Source organism: Quercus suber, unplaced genomic scaffold, assembly GCF_002906115.3.
Source record: "Quercus suber isolate HL8 unplaced genomic scaffold, Cork oak 2.0 scaffold_161, whole genome shotgun sequence".
Taxonomy (NCBI): Eukaryota; Viridiplantae; Streptophyta; class Magnoliopsida; order Fagales; family Fagaceae; genus Quercus; species Quercus suber.
In genome coordinates this window covers 825876-843942 of record NW_027069622.1, presented here as the reverse complement: position 1 = coordinate 843942, position 18067 = coordinate 825876, and the positions used below count along the sequence as shown (strand labels likewise).

The 18067-nt window shown below is 35.7% G+C and overlaps 4 protein-coding genes across 5 annotated transcripts; 2 read left to right on the top strand and 2 right to left on the bottom strand.

Moving 5' to 3' along the window:
* Positions 1–5224: 5224 nt before the first annotated feature.
* Positions 5225–8179, bottom strand: LOC112012984 (exocyst complex component EXO70E2). 2 transcript variants are annotated; one of them, XM_065777693.1, is made up of 2 exons: positions 7789–8179; positions 5225–7462 (listed from the first exon to the last, which is right to left on the bottom strand). In XM_065777693.1, the coding sequence occupies exon 2, from the start codon at positions 7346–7348 to the stop codon at positions 5402–5404; it is 1947 nt and encodes a 648-aa protein (XP_065633765.1). In that variant the 5' UTR covers positions 7349–7462; positions 7789–8179; the 3' UTR covers positions 5225–5401. The 2 variants fall into 2 exon arrangements, with proteins under 2 accessions (XP_065633765.1, XP_065633766.1); XM_065777694.1 differs by having other exon boundaries at positions 5225–7459; positions 7789–7932.
* A 124-nt stretch (positions 8180–8303) lies between these two features.
* LOC136069299 (exocyst complex component EXO70B2-like) lies at positions 8304–9720 on the bottom strand. The gene is made up of 2 exons (XM_065777655.1): positions 9317–9720; positions 8304–8990 (listed from the first exon to the last, which is right to left on the bottom strand). The coding sequence occupies exon 2, from the start codon at positions 8874–8876 to the stop codon at positions 8304–8306; it is 573 nt and encodes a 190-aa protein (XP_065633727.1). The 5' UTR covers positions 8877–8990; positions 9317–9720.
* A 6286-nt stretch (positions 9721–16006) lies between these two features.
* Positions 16007–16618, top strand: LOC112012989 (uncharacterized). The gene has a single exon (XM_024045368.1). The coding sequence runs from the start codon at positions 16007–16009 to the stop codon at positions 16616–16618; it is 612 nt and encodes a 203-aa protein (XP_023901136.1).
* A 9-nt stretch (positions 16619–16627) lies between these two features.
* LOC136069298 (uncharacterized) lies at positions 16628–17818 on the top strand. The gene is made up of 2 exons (XM_065777654.1): positions 16628–17428; positions 17591–17818. Exons 1-2 carry the CDS (start codon positions 16628–16630, stop codon positions 17816–17818), a joined length of 1029 nt encoding a protein of 342 aa, XP_065633726.1.
* The last annotated feature ends 249 nt before the right edge of the window (positions 17819–18067 follow it).

Genomic DNA, 18067 nt, shown 5'->3' with positions numbered 1-18067 from the left:
AGCTAATTGTGCTACATTTTTTAGTTACTTTCTAATTAAGAATCAACAGATCCCAACATTATTTGTTTCTCAAATTTTTTTTTTTTTAAATCCCAACATTATTTGGTATATTAGTTTTTCCCGGTCAATGTGATTGTTTTTGTGTGGGTATAAAGTATGGATTTGTATATTGGTTTTATATGGAGGATTTAAATATGTCGTGAGGACTTGATCTTGACTTGACCCTACCAACTACAAACAAAAGTGTCAACGTTTTGATATAAACATAAAATTCAATTTTGTGTCAAACTCTCTCCTCTCAATATTGATTGTGTTGATCGTATAAAGTTTTTTCGCTGTACGTGTTAGGAAACTCCATAACTTTAAAGCCCAAAGATTAGTAGGTGGAAGCTAGCACAGTTTGTTGAAAGGAAAGCTAAAAAGAGACATGTTTAGGAGGATTAAATCAAAGTTGATCGTTGAGGAGATAAAGAAAAAATATCTTCATTTTTTGTTTCTTTGTAGGGTTGATGCATGTTTGATATTTAAGATAAAATAAAGAACAATTTTGTCCATTTTTTAGCTTAGTCCAATCCCTGGCCTGGTGACACATTCCTCACATGCTATCCTAATGCCTGCCTATGGCAATGGTGGTGGTGTATGGGGTGGGGTATAAATGAATTAAATGGAGTGGTCACCGATGATCAAGATTTTTAGGTTTGATTATTCACCTATACTTAATTGATTTTATTATATAACCTAAGTCATGAGGATCCTAAGATCCTTCAACCCAAGTTAGGTAAAATCATTTCTTGAGGCAGAATATCCAATTATTACCTTGTTTTGATTTTCCATTCTAAATGGCTACTCAATGAAGTATAAATTAGAACATTTGATTTCATTTTGAGGGTGTATGTCCCATGATGCATTAAAAGCGATGCATGTGGGGTGACATTAATGATTTGATTTAAAGGGGTTTAGTGAAAAAAGGGGGAGACATGTTCTTTCGGTCTTTTAGAAGATTTTGAAAACAATAGGATATTGAATTTGAAGAGTTAGATTCAGATTGAACTCGTAATTTCAATGTAACTTTTTTTTATATAAAGAATTTCAATGTAACTTAAAGTAAGCAAATTTCCAAACCTTAATAATTCACTGTCTAGATCTCATCACCTTGTTAGGAATGATGCAGTCTATCATTTGATAATGGATGGTCTAATTATTTACCAAATACACAAAAACATGCATAACCTATATTCTCCTTCATCAATCCTTTTTTTTTTTTTTTTGAGAGAGAGAGAGTTTCAACCTATAGCGTCCGCTTCTGATGATAGTTGTTTATCATCAGACCAAGACACCAATCGATTTTTGGTGTAGGTAGAAATTGAACCCTAAATCTCTTATTCAACCATCAGAGATTTTATCAGTTAAGCTAACTAGAACCCACCACCTTCATCAATCTGAGAGTATTCTTTTATATTATTTCTGCAATGATAATTTGGCAAGGTCTCCTAATTGGTGCACTAATAGAGTCTCACATTTGTGTGCACAATGCACGCTAAAAGCATTCTATATACATTTGGTCACTGTGCACTAGTTTGCAATAGTAGCATTCCACTTGGGAGGACACCTAGCACACGCACGAGCCACATTATTAAAGAAAAAATATCCTCTTACACTCGTTTACATTCACATCCACTATTTTATATTAATATCCACAATTGATACGAAAATGTCCATATTTAAAATATAAAAGAGGTGTAAAAAATTAGATATTAAAAAACGAGCGTAAGAGTATCATTGCTCCATTATTAAAAACCTCACTCAATATTTGGCAAGCACGTGTAGCATTGAATGAGGATCTATTATAGAGGGACATACCACCAATGGATATGCATCATTGGCTCATGTACATGCTTAAGCTAGAACCTTGGGTGTATACACTCATTTATTACCAACAAGAGTGACACACAGTTGACCAATATCGTACCATGAATGAGATGAGAACCATAGTTCAGAACATGCAAAGACACCAAGCGAATTAAGGGGACATGACGTTAATTAGGGTATAAATGAATTAAATGGAGTGGTCACCGATGATCAAGATTTTTAGGTTTGATTATTCACCTATACTTAATTGATTTTATTATATAACCTAAGTCATGAGGATCCTAAGATCCTTCAACCCAAGTTAGGTAAAATCATTTCTTGAGGCAGAATATCCAATTATTACCTTGTTTTGATTTTCCATTCTAAATGGCTACTCAATGAAGTATAAATTAGAACATTTGATTTCATTTTGAGGGTGTATGTCCCATGATGCATTAAAAGCGATGCATGTGGGGTGACATTAATGATTTGATTTAAAGGGGTTTAGTGAAAAAAGGGGGAGACATGTTCTTTCGGTCTTTTAGAAGATTTTGAAAACAATAGGATATTGAATTTGAAGAGTTAGATTCAGATTTAACTCGTAATTTCAATGTAACTTTTTTTTATATAAAGAATTTCAATGTAACTTAATTATTTACCAAATACACAAAAACATGCATAACCTATATTCTCCTTCATCAATCCTTTTTTTTTTTTGAGAGAGAGAGAGAGAAAGAGTTTCAATCTATAGTGTCTGATTCTGATGATAGTTGTTTATCATCAGACCAAGACACCAATCGGTTTTTGATGTAGGCAGGAATTGAACCCTAAATCTCTTATTCAACCATCAGAGACTTTATCAGTTGAGCTAACTAGAACCCACCACCTTCATCAATCTGAGAGTATTCTTTTATATTATTTCTACAATGATAATTTGGCAAGGTCTCCTAATTGGTGCACTAATAGAGTCTCACATTTGTGTGCACAATGCACGCTAAAAGCATTCTATATACATTTGGTCATTGTGCACTAGTTTGCAATAGTAGCATTCCGCTTGGGAGGACACCTAGCACACGCACGAGCCACATTATTAAAGAAAAAAATATCCTCTTACACTCGTTTACATTCACGTCTACTATTTTATATTAGGGTCCGTTTGGTTGCCGTAAAGTATTTTCCGGAAAATACTTATTTTCCGGAAATGCTATTTTCTGAAAAAGGAAAATATTTTCAAGTGTTTGGTTGTATTATGAAAATTGTTGTGGAAAATATTTTTATGTGTTTGGTTCTATTAGGAAAATGCTATTTTCCTACCATTTTTTCACAATTTCCGGCAACAACAACAACAGCAGCAGCAGCAAATTCCAGAACAACAACACAACAACAACAACAACAACAACAACAACAACAACAACAATCAGTTCATAAAAAAAAAAAAAAAAAAAAAACCACTTGGGAGGACACCTAGCACACGCACGAGCCACATTATTAAAGAAAAAATATCCTCTTACACTCGTTTACATTCACATCCACTATTTTATATTAATATCCACAATTGATACGAAAATGTCCATATTTAAAATATAAAAGAGGTGTAAAAAATTAGATATTAAAAAACGAGCGTAAGAGTATCATTGCTCCATTATTAAAAACCTCACTCAATATTTGGCAAGCACGTGTAGCATTGAATGAGGATCTATTATAGAGGGACATACCACCAATGGATATGCATCATTGGCTCATGTACATGCTTAAGCTAGAACCTTGGGTGTATACACTCATTTATTACCAACAAGAGTGACACATAGTTGACCAATATCGTACCATGAATGAGATGAGAACCATAGTTCAGAACATGCAAAGACACCATAGTTAAGGGGACATGACGTTAATTTCGATGCACATCATTGAATTTGAATCGATGCCTACATTTCCAGCCGACACTTTGGGTGTGTATGTTTGTTTCCTCTACCATTAAGAACCATTACTCATGAGGTATGAGGATCCATCATATTGGTTCGTATCAAATTGCCAATGGGTATGAAAATGATGAAATTAATTAGCACACATAAGTAGGTAAGGAGAGACATTGTACCACTATTGGTTTCTTTTTTTGGAGTGAGGGATTTGATTGGCAGCTATTTAAGAAGGGTTTTAGAGCAAAAAAAATTGATGAAATGAGTTGACAGGTGATGCTCTGTTCTCCTTTTATGACTCTTTTTTATTGCAAACTTCTAATATTTGTTTAAGATTTTTATTATCACTCCTAGAATGATTTTGGTAATGTTGAAAAGCTTATGAAGTCTAATTTCTAATGAAATCAATTCCATGGTATTTGGAGTTTGGACTGCGAGACAAGAAGAGACAAGAATATGTGAGCCTTAGAAGTTGGATGCTTGGTAAGAAATTTCAAGTCAAATTCCAAAGCCCTTTCGTCCAAAAGTTCTAACAAAATGCCCAATTTTTGAAACTATTTAAGGATATGCCATTGTTTTGAAATTCGCTTTTCTAAAAATCAAGTTTCAATGTAAAACTTGATTTTTAGATAATCGAGTTATAGGTAAATCAATCTAAAAATAATAAAATAATAAAAATAAAAATAAAATAATTTGTAGAACTCGAGTAATCGAGTTTCAAAACAGGGATATATCACTAAATAGTTTCAGGAATGGGACATTTTGCTGAAATTTATGAGCGAAAGAGGTATATCCCCATTTTGGCTCATTTTCTCTAGTTTAAGAAATTTCTTACTTTTTGGATAATCCATGTGTGCACTTGCAGGGAGACATCTCGTTTATTACAATCAAATAATCAGATTGTTGTTCAAAATTCAAACTTTGATCAGATCTAGTGAAACTTAAAACCTTGATAAAAAAAATTGGAAGTATTTGTTGCAATTAAATAGATGGAAGAAATTGAAGAGTTATTTCTACAAAAATTTGAAGCCAAGGTTCTAGTTTATTAACAGTGAAAATATTTACTCGGGGGATTGGAAGAGAATGAAGAACTGTTTCTACAACACTAGGAGATTCTAGATGTTGATTGTGCAAATAATTTCTGAATTGAATTTTCTTTGGAAGAACTTGAAAATTATGAATTTGTAATTTGGTGCCTGAGTATTTTTTAATATGGAAAGTCAAAAGTGAGGAATTGTATTTGGGATGGGCTTTGAGATTCATAATTTACTGGGCGTCAAAATTCTACATTGAACAAATCTTTGACCTCGAAGAAAAATTGAATACTTTTTTGGGCAAAGTACAAGGAGGGGTCATTGAAGTGGGTATCGAATATCAATTTGAGGATCCTGTGTGATTGGAGGAAGATGACTTTGAATGAGTCATTTACTGCCATGAAAGATTGCTTTGAAGACTTGCAATTGATAGATTTGAATCATATAGATGCAAACCAAGTCACAAACCAGTTTCACATTGTTTTTGCCTAGTACAATCTGTATTCTAAGGTAACAAAAAACTTACAGCTATGAACATTTTCAAACAAATCAGACTACATACACAAGACAGGAACTTAACTGGAATGAAACTGAACTTGCTTTTTACCTCCTATAGCAGTTTTGTAATGATTTTGGAGATCCCTCAAAGAGATCCAGAAGAAAACTCTCTAAATCATCGGCAGTATACTTAATATGCTTGTCACTTAAGAGACTACCATGCCTTCCAACAAATGTCCGATAAGCCTGGATCACCTTGAGGGATGTTGAAATCCGTAAATCTTCTCTAAGCTGATGATCTGGGATAAGCCATGACGTTTGCGTCTTGTATGTCTCCTCAAATGCTATATAAAAGCTCCGAATCCTTTCCTTGAGCAGAGTTTTTGAGATAGAATTTGAACCGGGATTTTGAATCCCCTCATCCTTAAGCAAAGAGAGGATTGAACTCCAACTAGCTCGCTCATAATTCATGGCATGCTGTTGGAATTTCCGGTTGCACTTTCGAATCCATTCATCTCCAAATATATGCCTTAACTCAGACCCCTTGACCTTTTGAGCCATATAATAAATATTGTTCATCAAGAAGAAGTGCTGCAGTGAAGCATCCTTATATAGCTTGGACTTACCATCAAGGTTGCTTTCCAGAATTGAAGCAATTGATTGGAAGTGGCAAGCCATTGTGGAGATACTGCTTTTATTCTCCTCTTCCTTAGTTGGACTCATGTCAGGTGACAAGGAACTGGGATCATCTTCATCACGGTCCTTGAGGAGAAAATTAAGGATCTCACAGTAGTCCGTTAGAATCTTGACATAATTCATAACATATCTGGTCAGATGGTGGATTCCGCCTCCAGCAAAAGGGTTTGTCGATACATTTGATGCAATGGCATTCTTAAATTCAAGAAATGTTGCCCTTACAGAATCACCCAATCTACTTAGAACCTCGTGACACTCGATTCTAACTGGAGAACCCACCTCATCTGAGTATAAGGCATCTATATCTGGAAGAAGATCTGATAGCACCTCATACATGTCAAGAATGCGAGACAACTTTTCTGGTTGGTGAGGACCTATAGACATGGCTTCACCAAAATTCAGAAGCTGCAACATTGAAGCCTTAGATGCCTCAACAAAAGAATCTACACAAACAGCTCCGAGCTCCCCAAAAATTTGATGACTGAGGCATTTCTCGCTAGCAAGATAGACCCGCACAAATATCTTCATTGTTCGAACCCATCGCTTTATCTTGGAATTCAAGCTAACCCATTCCATCTTCAACACATCCTCAATGCTTTGTTTCTCCATTTCAAGAATGAAGAGGCACTCATCCAAGGCATCCTTACGGGCACTGGTATAGGCCTGGTAACATTCCTGGTCGTAATTTGAATTGAACATCAAATTCGCAATGCATCTGAGCTCAGGGATCACATCCGGATGGACCAAATCAAGGATATACTCCTCTGAGGCCCTGCTGACACTGTCTCTCTGAAGTGAGTCCTCAATCGACTCATCTCCAAAAGAGATAATTGAGCCCTCATCCAAAACATCCTCTTCACTGGATCGAAAAGACACATGCTCCGGCTCAAAAGGTTGCCTGTTCTCAAAAAGCAAGTGACTGAACTCTTCCTCAAGCCTTTCCATTGCCTTCTGAAGAACATTGTGAGCCCTGTGTAACAGTTTATACTCATCGTCATCTTTATTCAGGCACAGACTCTCTAATCTTTCAGTCAATTTTCGGGCTTCATCTGCCGCATTCAAATACTCAGAAGCTTCTTCAGGTCCTGAATCCCATATCATAGATTGATCTTCCTCCCAACTCAAGATCTTCTCTTCAACAGCACAAAGTCGATCTTCAATCTCACTAACCCCATCACCCTTTGTTTCATTTAGAGCAGCGATGGTGGACAATTGGGTGCCAAGTTCTGCCAAAGTTTTCCTTGCACTAAATGTAAGCTTCTTATTTGACCCCAATGCTTTAACAATGTGCCTAGCTGCGGCAATTAAGTTTTCTTCTCCTTCAACTTCTGAAATAGTAGAATCACAGTCCCCCATAGCTAACAGGCCAAAGAGAATCACAAACCCAACTAAAAACCCTTTTAATTCAACAAGAAGAACAATGGAACCACAGACCCTTCTCACTCCTCCAGATTGGCTTTGGAAACACTACTAAAAACCCAAAAAAGAAAAAAACAGAAACATTAAAAAGCTACCCTTTTGATTAAAAACTGAAACAAAACTAATCCAAACTAATATTCATGCATTTGTATACAATAAAAAGACCACTAGTGAAATCAAGCATTTATACACACAAAGAACAGTGAAAATAGAAAACAACTAAGGAAAGAAGAGCTTTGTTATTGAAGGACTAAAAATTTCAGAACTTGTACATCAGTAGGAAATGAATTATTATATGAATAAGTAAATAACAAGAAACAATCCAATTTCTATAAAGAGCAGGAAAATTAACATAGGCAAGAACAGCTAAAGCCTACCTCTTTGAACAAAGCTTTGGCAGCTTGTAATAACAAGAGACAAACTTTAGACCCAGAAGTTCCAAAATCACAACAACAACAGTGTAACACTGACACAAAATATGTATGCTTTGTTTTGAGAAAAAAGGAAAAGGGTTGTAAAGACTAAAGAAGAAAGACACAACACAAACAGTAGGACAAGATCTATAAGGCAGTGAAAGCAGTCAATGAAAGGAATAGTACGGTTTATGGAATCGTGGAGGTGTAGACAGAAGAAAAAGTGTACGGAATGAACACAGAAAAATGGACCCTTTTTTTTAGAGAGCTTTTTTGAAAAATGGGAGTATTGCCAAGATATTTTTGGAATGGAGGCAGCAATTTCTATGGCGGATCTCCCTCTGTCTATAATAGTATAATACATGTGACTCTCATCCTATGCAACTTTTCCAATCCTTGACTTTTCATTTTATACCACATTGCCACTTCCAGTAGTGGCCTAATGGGGTTTCTTTTTTTTTTTTTTTTAATGTCATTATTTAACTCTGAAGTGAGTCCTCAATCGACTCATCTCCAAAAGAGATAATTGAGCCCTCATCCAAAACATCCTCTTCACTGGATCGAAAAGACACATGCTCCGGCTCAAAAGGTTGCCTGTTCTCAAAAAGCAAGTGACTGAACTCTTCCTCAAGCCTTTCCATTGCCTTCTGAAGAACATTGTGAGCCCTGTGTAACAGTTTATACTCATCGTCATCTTTATTCAGGCACAGACTCTCTAATCTTTCAGTCAATTTTCGGGCTTCATCTGCCGCATTCAAATACTCAGAAGCTTCTTCAGGTCCTGAATCCCATATCATAGATTGATCTTCCTCCCAACTCAAGATCTTCTCTTCAACAGCACAAAGTCGATCTTCAATCTCACTAACCCCATCACCCTTTGTTTCATTTAGAGCAGCGATGGTGGACAATTGGGTGCCAAGTTCTGCCAAAGTTTTCCTTGCACTAAATGTAAGCTTCTTATTTGACCCCAATGCTTTAACAATGTGCCTAGCTGCAGCAATTAAGTTTTCTTCTCCTTCAACTTCTGAAATAGTAGAATCACAGTCCCCCATAGCTAACAGGCCAAAGAGAATCACAAACCCAACTAAAAACCCTTTTAATTCAACAACAAGAACAATGGAACCACAGACCCTTCTCACTCCTCCAGATTGGCTTTGGAAACACTACTAAAAACCCAAAAAAGAAAAAAACAGAAACATTAAAAAGCTACCCTTTTGATTAAAAACTGAAACAAAACTAATCCAAACTAATATTCATGCATTTGTATACAATAAAAAGACCACTAGTGAAATCAAGCATTTATACACACAAAGAACAGTGAAAATAGAAAACAACTAAGGAAAGAAAAGCTTTGTCATTGAAGGACTAAAAATTTCAGAACTTGTACATCAGTAGGAAATGAATTACTATATGAATAAGTAAATAACAAGAAACAATCCAATTTCTATAAAGAGCAGGAAAATTAACATAGGCAAGAACAGCTAAAGCCTACCTCTTTGAACAAAGCTTTGGCAGCTTGTAATAACAAGAGACAAACTTTAGACCCAGAAGTTCCAAAATCACAACAACAACAGTGTAACACTGACACAAAATATGTATGCTTTGTTTTGAGAAAAAAGGAAAAGGGTTGTAAAGACTAAAGAAGAAAGACACAACACAAACAGTAGGACAAGATCTATAAGGCAGTGAAAGCAGTCAATGAAAGGAATAGTACGGTTTATGGAATCGTGGAGGTGTAGACAGAAGAAAAAGTGTACGGAATGAACAAAGAAAAATGGACCCTTTTTTTTAGAGAGCTTCTTTGAAAAATGGGAGTATTGCCAAGATATTTTTGGAATGGAGGCAGCAATTTCTATGGCGGATCTCCCTCTGTCTATAATAGTATAATACATGTGACTCTCATCCTATGCAACTTTTCCAATCCTTGACTTTTCATTTTATACCACATTGCCACTTCCAGTAGTGGCCTAATGGGTTTTTTTGTTTTCTTTTATTTATTTATTTTTTTTAATGTCATTATTTATATTAATGCTTGGATGAAGTGGTTACATATATAAAAATGTGTTGTTATTGTCAAGTTTTTAATTATATTATTTCACTCTCTATCAATTAGATACCGCCACTCCACTCATTTTTCTACAAATATAAAGTTTTTCCAAAGTGAGAATAAAGTTAGGATTTAAATTCTTAAGAGATAACTTTATATACATATACATTGCCTTTGTCTATAATATATGTGACTCTCTCTCTCTATGTAACTTTTCCAATCCTTGACTTTTCATTTTATACCACATTACCACTTCAGTAGTGGCCTAATGGGTTTTTTATTTTTATTTTTAATGTCGTTATTTACATTAATGCTTGGTTGAAGTGGTTACATATATAAAAATGTGTTGTCATTGTGAAGTCTTTAATTATATTATTTCACTTTCTATCCACTATATACCGCACTTGTTATTCTACAAATATAAAGTTTTTGTAGAGTAAGAATAAAGTTATGATTTAAGTTTTTAAGAGGGAACTTCACACACATATATATTTAGATTATGTTAGAGTAAAATTTCTATATATATATATATATATATAAAAGTGACAGACACAATAGACAACTTAAACAATTACAAAATTTGTTGTGAAAAAAGTTGGGTGAGTAATATTATATTATTTATCGTACTGGTTTGGAGTTAGAGACAGCAAGTTAATTTGTTTGGGGTAAAATATATATATTCAGTTTATTTACACTATTTAATATTTTCTTGATCTTAAATTGTTTAAAAAACACATGTGCTAATCAAGTGAATGAGAATTTATTAAATAATAATAATAATACAATGAGAATCTTATTATGATATAAATTATTTTACATTTAAGAATAAACAACAAATTTAACAATTTAAACTCGATCTCGACGTGAGTAAAAGACAAAGTATATATTTTTATCCTTTGTTTTTGTCTGTGGCATAATTTGGTGGCCTGGAGTGACCTCTTCATATGACGCAGACGAATTAAAGAAGATGCCGAAAGCATTACCATGCTCTAAGCAGAAAGGCTACTGACTTTGTATTTGTATCTAATGACCAATTACACAACCCTATGCTTCTATTTATTTATTGACTTAATTAATCATTTTTTTTAATCTAATGGCCAACTACACAACCCTATGCTTCTATTTATTTATTGACTTAATTAATCATTTTTTTTTTCTCTCCTACTTGAAAGTATCTAACAATTAAACCCTATTTGGTTGGGGTGAGAAAGAAAAGGAGGTAAAAATCATGAGTAGATAATGACTTTCTTTCTTTTGGTTGAAAGGAAAAAGGGAGGGAGGCATGACTTGGGATTTTCCACATTAATCCATCAAAATGCTCTCACCGAAAATCTCTCCAATTCAAATTTAAACTCAAACTCAAACTTAATTCTCAAGCTCTCTAGTCTACTCTCATCTTTCATTATTTTTTCCTATTTAAAAAATTTATATATTTATAGTCTTATATTTTTAATTAATTGTATTTATACAAATACAAGTATCAACCGTTTCAAGTCAAAGGCTTGGAGCATTCAATTGGAACATTGGATTTAGCACTTGAAGATCTATATTTTGACTTCTTCAAGTTGGAGTGGAATCTTGTTGCCTCAAATTTAGGAGAAAGTATGCAATACCAACTCAACATCTGTTTTAGTATTTCCTATCTAATAAATGAGTGACACTTGTTTCAAAAAACTACATTAGACTACTCCAATAAATTAATCACAATCTTCTATACTATTAGGAAGGTAAATTAATCATTTATTGGAATAGTCTGATATAGTTTTTTGAAATAGGTGTCATTGGGTAGGAAATACCAAAACAGATGCTTAGTTGGTATTACGTAAACATGGTATATTTTCTCCAAATTTAGAATTATTGGATAACAACTTTTCATAATTTTTAATTAATATTTTCTATGTTATTATTTGTGTACTTTATTTTTGTCAGTTGCTAAAATTTTTAAATTGCTTATAGAAGTGATCATATTTATTACTAGATGAATTAGAAGTAGCTGACAAGGGAAATATTATTGGTAGTAGTCCAAATCTACCATTTGTCCATGAGCGGCTCCACATGAAACCCATGGGGTTCAAATGAACCACCTGAACTGGCCCATAAAAAATATTAATAAAATTTTTTTTGGTTTTGTTTTGACCCCCTAAAATAAAAATTTGAACACACTAATTCTAAAATTTTGTTAAACATAATTGAAATAAGCTTGAATATGATGTTCTTAATAATATCTTGACATTTTTAAAGACACAAAAAAAGTTTAGTAACAAACTAATTTGATCTAATTTTTTTTTAAAAAAAAAAAGAAGAAAAAAGTGCAATAACAAAAATATAAATTTGTTAATGTCAATCTTAATTCTTAAACCTTATAAAAAGCTCATTTAGTTCTTAAAAAATTCGAAATCAATTAATCAAATGGAAGATTAGTGGATGAATGATTGTTTGTCTGTATACATTGAAAAAAATGTAATTAGTAAAATTGGTAATGAAGATATCATGCAACGATTTTAAAATATGAAATATCATAAAAGGTAATCAAAAAATTTATTTATTTATTTATTTTTTTTTTGTGATGTCAATATATTCTAGTTTACTTTTGTTTTAGATTTTATATCATTTATATTTCTTAATGAACCCCTTAGAAAATAATCCTAGAACTGCCACTGCATTTGTCACCTGTAATATACCAACCACAACTTGTACTACTATACCCACCCCAAATCCAAATCAAATCCAAATGTTACTCAAAGAAAATTTTAAGGTGAGGTTTGAAAATGTTTTAATAAGGTAGAAAATATAAATCGTGATGGTACAAAAGATATTAAAGCTATATATATATATTGCATGTGGTGATGAGTAGGCCGGCTCCCTATACGTGGGGAGTGGGACTATCCATTTAAAATGTCATACAAGTCAAAGATGTAGATGAAAAGGGCAACAAGATGTAAGAGCATCGGTTCTCAAAAAAAGATGGAAGAGCCTCCACAATACTAGAGTTAAAATTTTAGCTATTTTGCACCATAAAAAATTATTTTATCTATTTTATGAACTCATTTTACAAAACATCTAACAGAAATAGATCTATTTTAGCTTTTAACACAATAAAATAATATATTTACTACAATAAAATAATATATTTATTATAATAAATAACAATCACAATCACTACAACCGTTATCGTTGCTACTATCACCGCCGCCACCGACTCTTCCACCATCGCCGCCACATGATAGAAAATAATTGTCTAGTGTTAACAAGTGATTTTTTTAACCCAAATTATACTTATACATTTTTTTTACTAAAACAAATTTTCAATCATCATAATAGCAAATAATTATCTAGTGTAACAATAATATTTTTTTTTAACCCCAAATTATATATATACAAATTTATCTTTTGACTAGAAAAAATTTCTCAATCGTCAAGATAGCCTATTATCATCTAGTATAACAATATTTTTTTAAAAAAACCAAATTATATATATATATATATATACAAATTTATCTTTGACTAAAACAATCGTCTAAATTGTTTGGAAGCAATCTTGGAACAATATGAATTATGAAATGGAGAAACTTTATAAGAAAACATATAAAATAGAATACATATTATAGCTGGAACAATGTAGTCCATAGATTACTCACATACATAACTCAAACCAAATTACAATAAAACTCACACACTCACACAAGTTCCTATAACTCATGTTTCTCAACATATAAAAACGAAAGTTCCTACGACACTTCTTGCAATTGCCATAAATGTTCAATGAGGTCCAACTGGAGTTGAGTTTGAATTTTTCGGTCTCTAATGCGTCCATAACTCTCAATGTATGCCATAAATCCATCACTTTGTTCATGTGACACTTGCATAGGAGGATTATCCACTCCATCAATTTGCTCATAATCCAAGTCTACCACTTCATTATTATCCCACTTATCTTCAACAATCATGTTATGGAGAATTATGCATGCTTTCATGGTCTTTTGGAGTTTTTCAAAATATATACTTCCTTGCACACAAAAAATTCCTAAACTAACATTTATATCAAAACTTAAAATACTTAGAAATATAACAATAGAACATGATTATGCATAAATACTTAATTTGACATGTAGCTTAATCCCATTGATAAATAAAACAACAAAATCATTTTTAAGTATCTCTAAACCAAACTAACAATTTCTCATTAAAACTAGAATTCATGAATCAAGTTTGATTGTAAGAATTTCGAAATCCAAAAATCAATTCCAAAGATTCACCAATCATGAAAACCAACATGCACCAGATTGTGATTTCATCACACATCAAGAGCAGTAAAGACTTCACATCTTAAGAAGTGACTTACAGCCACTGTATATAAGACAACACCAAGACTTTATTATATGTGTTTGGGAAGTAACCCACCTCAGCATGTGTTGTTTGCTTCAAAGAAAAAGCTGGAGCCAGTAAATTACTTACTTATTTCTAAAATAATTTGGTTTAATTAATCATTTTACAATTAAATTTCTTGTTCAGAATAAGACAAAATATCTCCTTTCATGGAAAATGAATAAATGCACAAACTATTTGACCAATTCTACAACTTGCCCTCATTTTTATATTTGATTTTTTGAAGTATCTATTTATAGAACATGACGCGTATATATATCTATATATATACATGTACCAATCATAAATTATTCTATAGTTTTTTATTTATTATTACTGTGGGGCCAGTTATCTAAAAGGATACAGGAACCATAGGATATGGGCTTGGGGCCCAACAGCCCAATCCGAGGACATTCGCTTGTCCAAAGATGATTAAAGAAGTGTATCATAGGACCAGTCTAAGAAAGAGGGACGGAGGTCATAAGCAGTGGCCTAAATCGTATCCGAGGATAAGTCTCATCTCGGATACCATGGTCCAAGGTAGATATAACTATCCGATTATTCAGGACACCCCACAAAGTTACATTAGAACTGAATTGTGAACGTAGAATAAGGGAAGAACCGGGGGAGATAACAAATATCTTCTGGAGCTGCCATCTCCACATTAAATGCTTCCCAACTAACTCATTGGCCGCATTAATGTGGAGGTAATACCTGAACAGTAATCAAGCAGCCTTATGGCCACTAAGTGAAGGTCCCGGGAGGTGCTGGATGAGATAGGAAGGAGTCATAAGAACGAAGCCTACACGTGTACGGTGAAAATGGAGTGAGGAACGGAGTATATAAGAAGAAAGTGGGTGACATTAGGGAGGATTTTTTTGAAAAAAAAGGAAAAAGGAAGAAAAAGAGAGAAGGAAGAGGAGACTTAGAAAGATACCCCCTGAAACCTAGCCGAGGAGATTTCTTATCAAACAATTAGCTTGAAATGTCTTTGCCTACACTGTAATCGTGACCTTTTCTACCACGTAGAACTAGTTCTTGCACCCACGCTCTAAAAATTTATTGTTCGGGCTTGTTGGGCTAGAAACCCATCATTTTTCTGGGTCCAATCCAAATTGAGTCCCTACAATTGGCGCCGTCTATGGGAAGAACTTGATCTACTCACAAGGAAAGGCAAGTGCAGTGTTTGTGATGGAAGGGGGAACACCGCAGCAACCAGTGGCTGACCCACAGTAGGTGAACGCTAATCCACACCCAGCAGAGTCGAAGGGCTCTCAGCATAGTAATCCGTTGGTAGTCCATGATCATAGGGGGGATCGTGAGGGAAGTACACGAACAACCCACACAGATAGAAGTCATTCTAGAGGGAAAGGCCATGCTTCCCACGTACAGAACGAAGGGGACATGCAGAGTGAGATTAACAAGTTGAAGAGGGCATTGCGATATGAGCGACGAAGACGTATGGCTCGCAACTCCGGGCGATTCTCTAAGGAGTCAGATGACACCAGCTACAGACGGAGGTTAAGAACTCCACCCAGTAAGTCTTTTTCATATGATGAGGAGTATCACCGTGAGCGAAAGCATAAGAGCCCACCTCATCAGGGCTTGGGAAATGACACTCTGAATAAAGCGCTGAGTCAAGTTTCCAAATCGCCCTTCACGAGACGCATTGAGGACGCGAATCTTCCTCGGCGATTCCATCAGCCTGTGTTCACCATTTATAACAGTAGAACAGATCCAGTAGAACATGTTAGCCATTACAGTTAGAGAATGGCCATTCATGCCAGGGATGAGGCCTTAATGTGCAAGGTTTTCCCATCAAGCCTGGGTCCAGTGGCGATGAGATGGTTCAATGGCTTAACAACTGATACTATTGACTCTTTCGAGAAGCTCACCCAGGCCTTTGGTGCTCGCTTTATCACCTGCAGGAGAGTTGTTCAACCCTTGGGATCGTTACTATCCATGTCCATGCGGGAAGGGGAGACCCTTAAGGCCTATTCTGATAGATATTGGAAAATGTTCAATGAGGTAGACGGAGCTCATGATGACATGGCCATTAATACCTTTAAGGAAGGCCTTCCAACCGGGCATGGCCTGAGGAAATCTTTGACTGGTAAACCTGTCACTAGCATGCGTCAGCTTATGGATCGGATAGACAAGTATAGAAGAGTAGAAGAGGATCAGATACAAGGTAGAGGAAAGTCTGAGGCAGTCCCTCAGGAGAGGAGGGATTTCAGGTCGGACCGGTACAATAATAACCGACCTCGGAGGGAATTTGGAGGGCAATCAGGATCGGCGAACTCCCAGGCAGTTAATGCTGTATTCCGAGAGCCAGTGCAACGAGTTCTGGAAAAGATAAAGGATGAGCCATTCTTCAGATGACCCAATAGGATGTCAGGGGATCCTGCGAAGCGCAACCGGAACCTTTACTGCCAATACCACCAAGACCATGGACATACCACTGAAGATTGCAAAAACCTGTGGGACCACTTGGAACAGCTGGTCCGAGAAGGGAAGTTGACCCAGCTTCTACACAATTCCAGCGGCCGAGAAGGCCAGGCAGGCCTAACATTTCAAGGGAATGCTTCTTCAAGACCCCCTCTAGGCACGATAAACGTTATATTTGCTGCCCCAGGGAGAACTGGGTCTTGCCCTTCCAGGGTAATGTCGATGTCTCAGTGCTTGGACGAGGGCTCCAGTTCAAGGCCGAAGAGAGCTAGACTGAGCACCTCACTGGTGTTAGGTTTTTCAGAGGAAGATAAGAGAGGAACCATACAACCACATGATGATGCTTTGGTGGTTACGATTAGAATTAGAGGGTATGATGTGAGAAGGGTGATGGTTGATGAGGGGAGTGCAGCCGAGGTAATGTATCCTGACCTATTTAGGGGGTTGAATTTGAAGTCTGAGGATTTGACAGCCTACAGCTCCCCACTGGTGGGTTTTGAGGGCAGATCAGTCGTTCCGGTAGGGATGATTAGATTACCTGTGCAGACTGGTTTAGAAGTGGCGGAAGTGGATTTTATCATGGTGGATGCTTTTTCTTCGTATACGGCTATCTTGGGTAGGCCCTGGTTGTATGCCTTGGGGGTTGTTTCTTCCACTCTTCATCAGAAGGTGAAGTACCCCTCAGAAGGCCAGGTCTCAGAAATCTTGGGAAATCAAGCCATGGCTAGGCAGTGCTTGATAATGGTCATTCAACATTGACTAGAGACAGATGCTTCGGCCGCAACCGATGGTGACTTATAGCAATCAAAGACTCAGGGAACCTACTTTAGTATAACCGCCGAGGAAACGGAGTGTGAGAATTTGGAGAGAGTGAGTGTTGGTGACGATCCAGAAAAATACTTTCAGGTGGGAGCACAGTTACCTTCGTTAGAGAAGGAGCAGTTGGTTGAAGTCTTTAGGAGGAATATTGATATGTTTGCATGGGATGCTTACGAGGCCCCAGGGGTGGATCCAGACTTCATTTGTCACCATTTGAATGTCAATCCTTCTGTTATCCCAAAGAAACAGCCACCTCGACGTCTATCCAGAGTACATGCCGAGGCTATCAAAGACGAGGTGACCAAGCTCAAGTAGGCAGGGGCTATCAAGGAGGTGTTCTACCCTCAATGGTTGGCCAATACAGTCGTGGTGAAAAAGAAAAATGGAAAATGGCGCGTATGTGTTGACTTCACGGATCTTAATAGAGCTTGTCCAAAAGACCTGTTTCCTATGCCCCGTATAGATCAGCTAGTGGATGCAACAGTGGGCCATCCTCGGATGAGATTCCTGGATGCCTTCCAGGGCTATCATCAGATCCCACTAGCATCAAACGACCAAGAGAAG

What these genes read in the sequence shown, in the direction of transcription:
- LOC136069298 (XM_065777654.1), top strand. Translation starts at nt 16,628, where the DNA reads ATGTCAGGGGATCCTGCGAAGCGCAACCGGAACCTTTACTGCCAATAC. An exon ending in CTAGGCAGTGCTTGATAATG is followed by an intron (nt 17,429 to 17,590) that starts GTCATTCAACAT and finishes AAATACTTTCAG; the next exon opens with GTGGGAGCACAGTTACCTTC.
- LOC112012984 (XM_065777693.1), bottom strand. Translation starts at nt 7,348, where the DNA reads ATGGGGGACTGTGATTCTACTATTTCAGAAGTTGAAGGAGAAGAAAAC.
- LOC136069299 (XM_065777655.1), bottom strand. Translation starts at nt 8,876, where the DNA reads ATGGGGGACTGTGATTCTACTATTTCAGAAGTTGAAGGAGAAGAAAAC.
- LOC112012989 (XM_024045368.1), top strand. Translation starts at nt 16,007, where the DNA reads ATGGCCATTCATGCCAGGGATGAGGCCTTAATGTGCAAGGTTTTCCCA.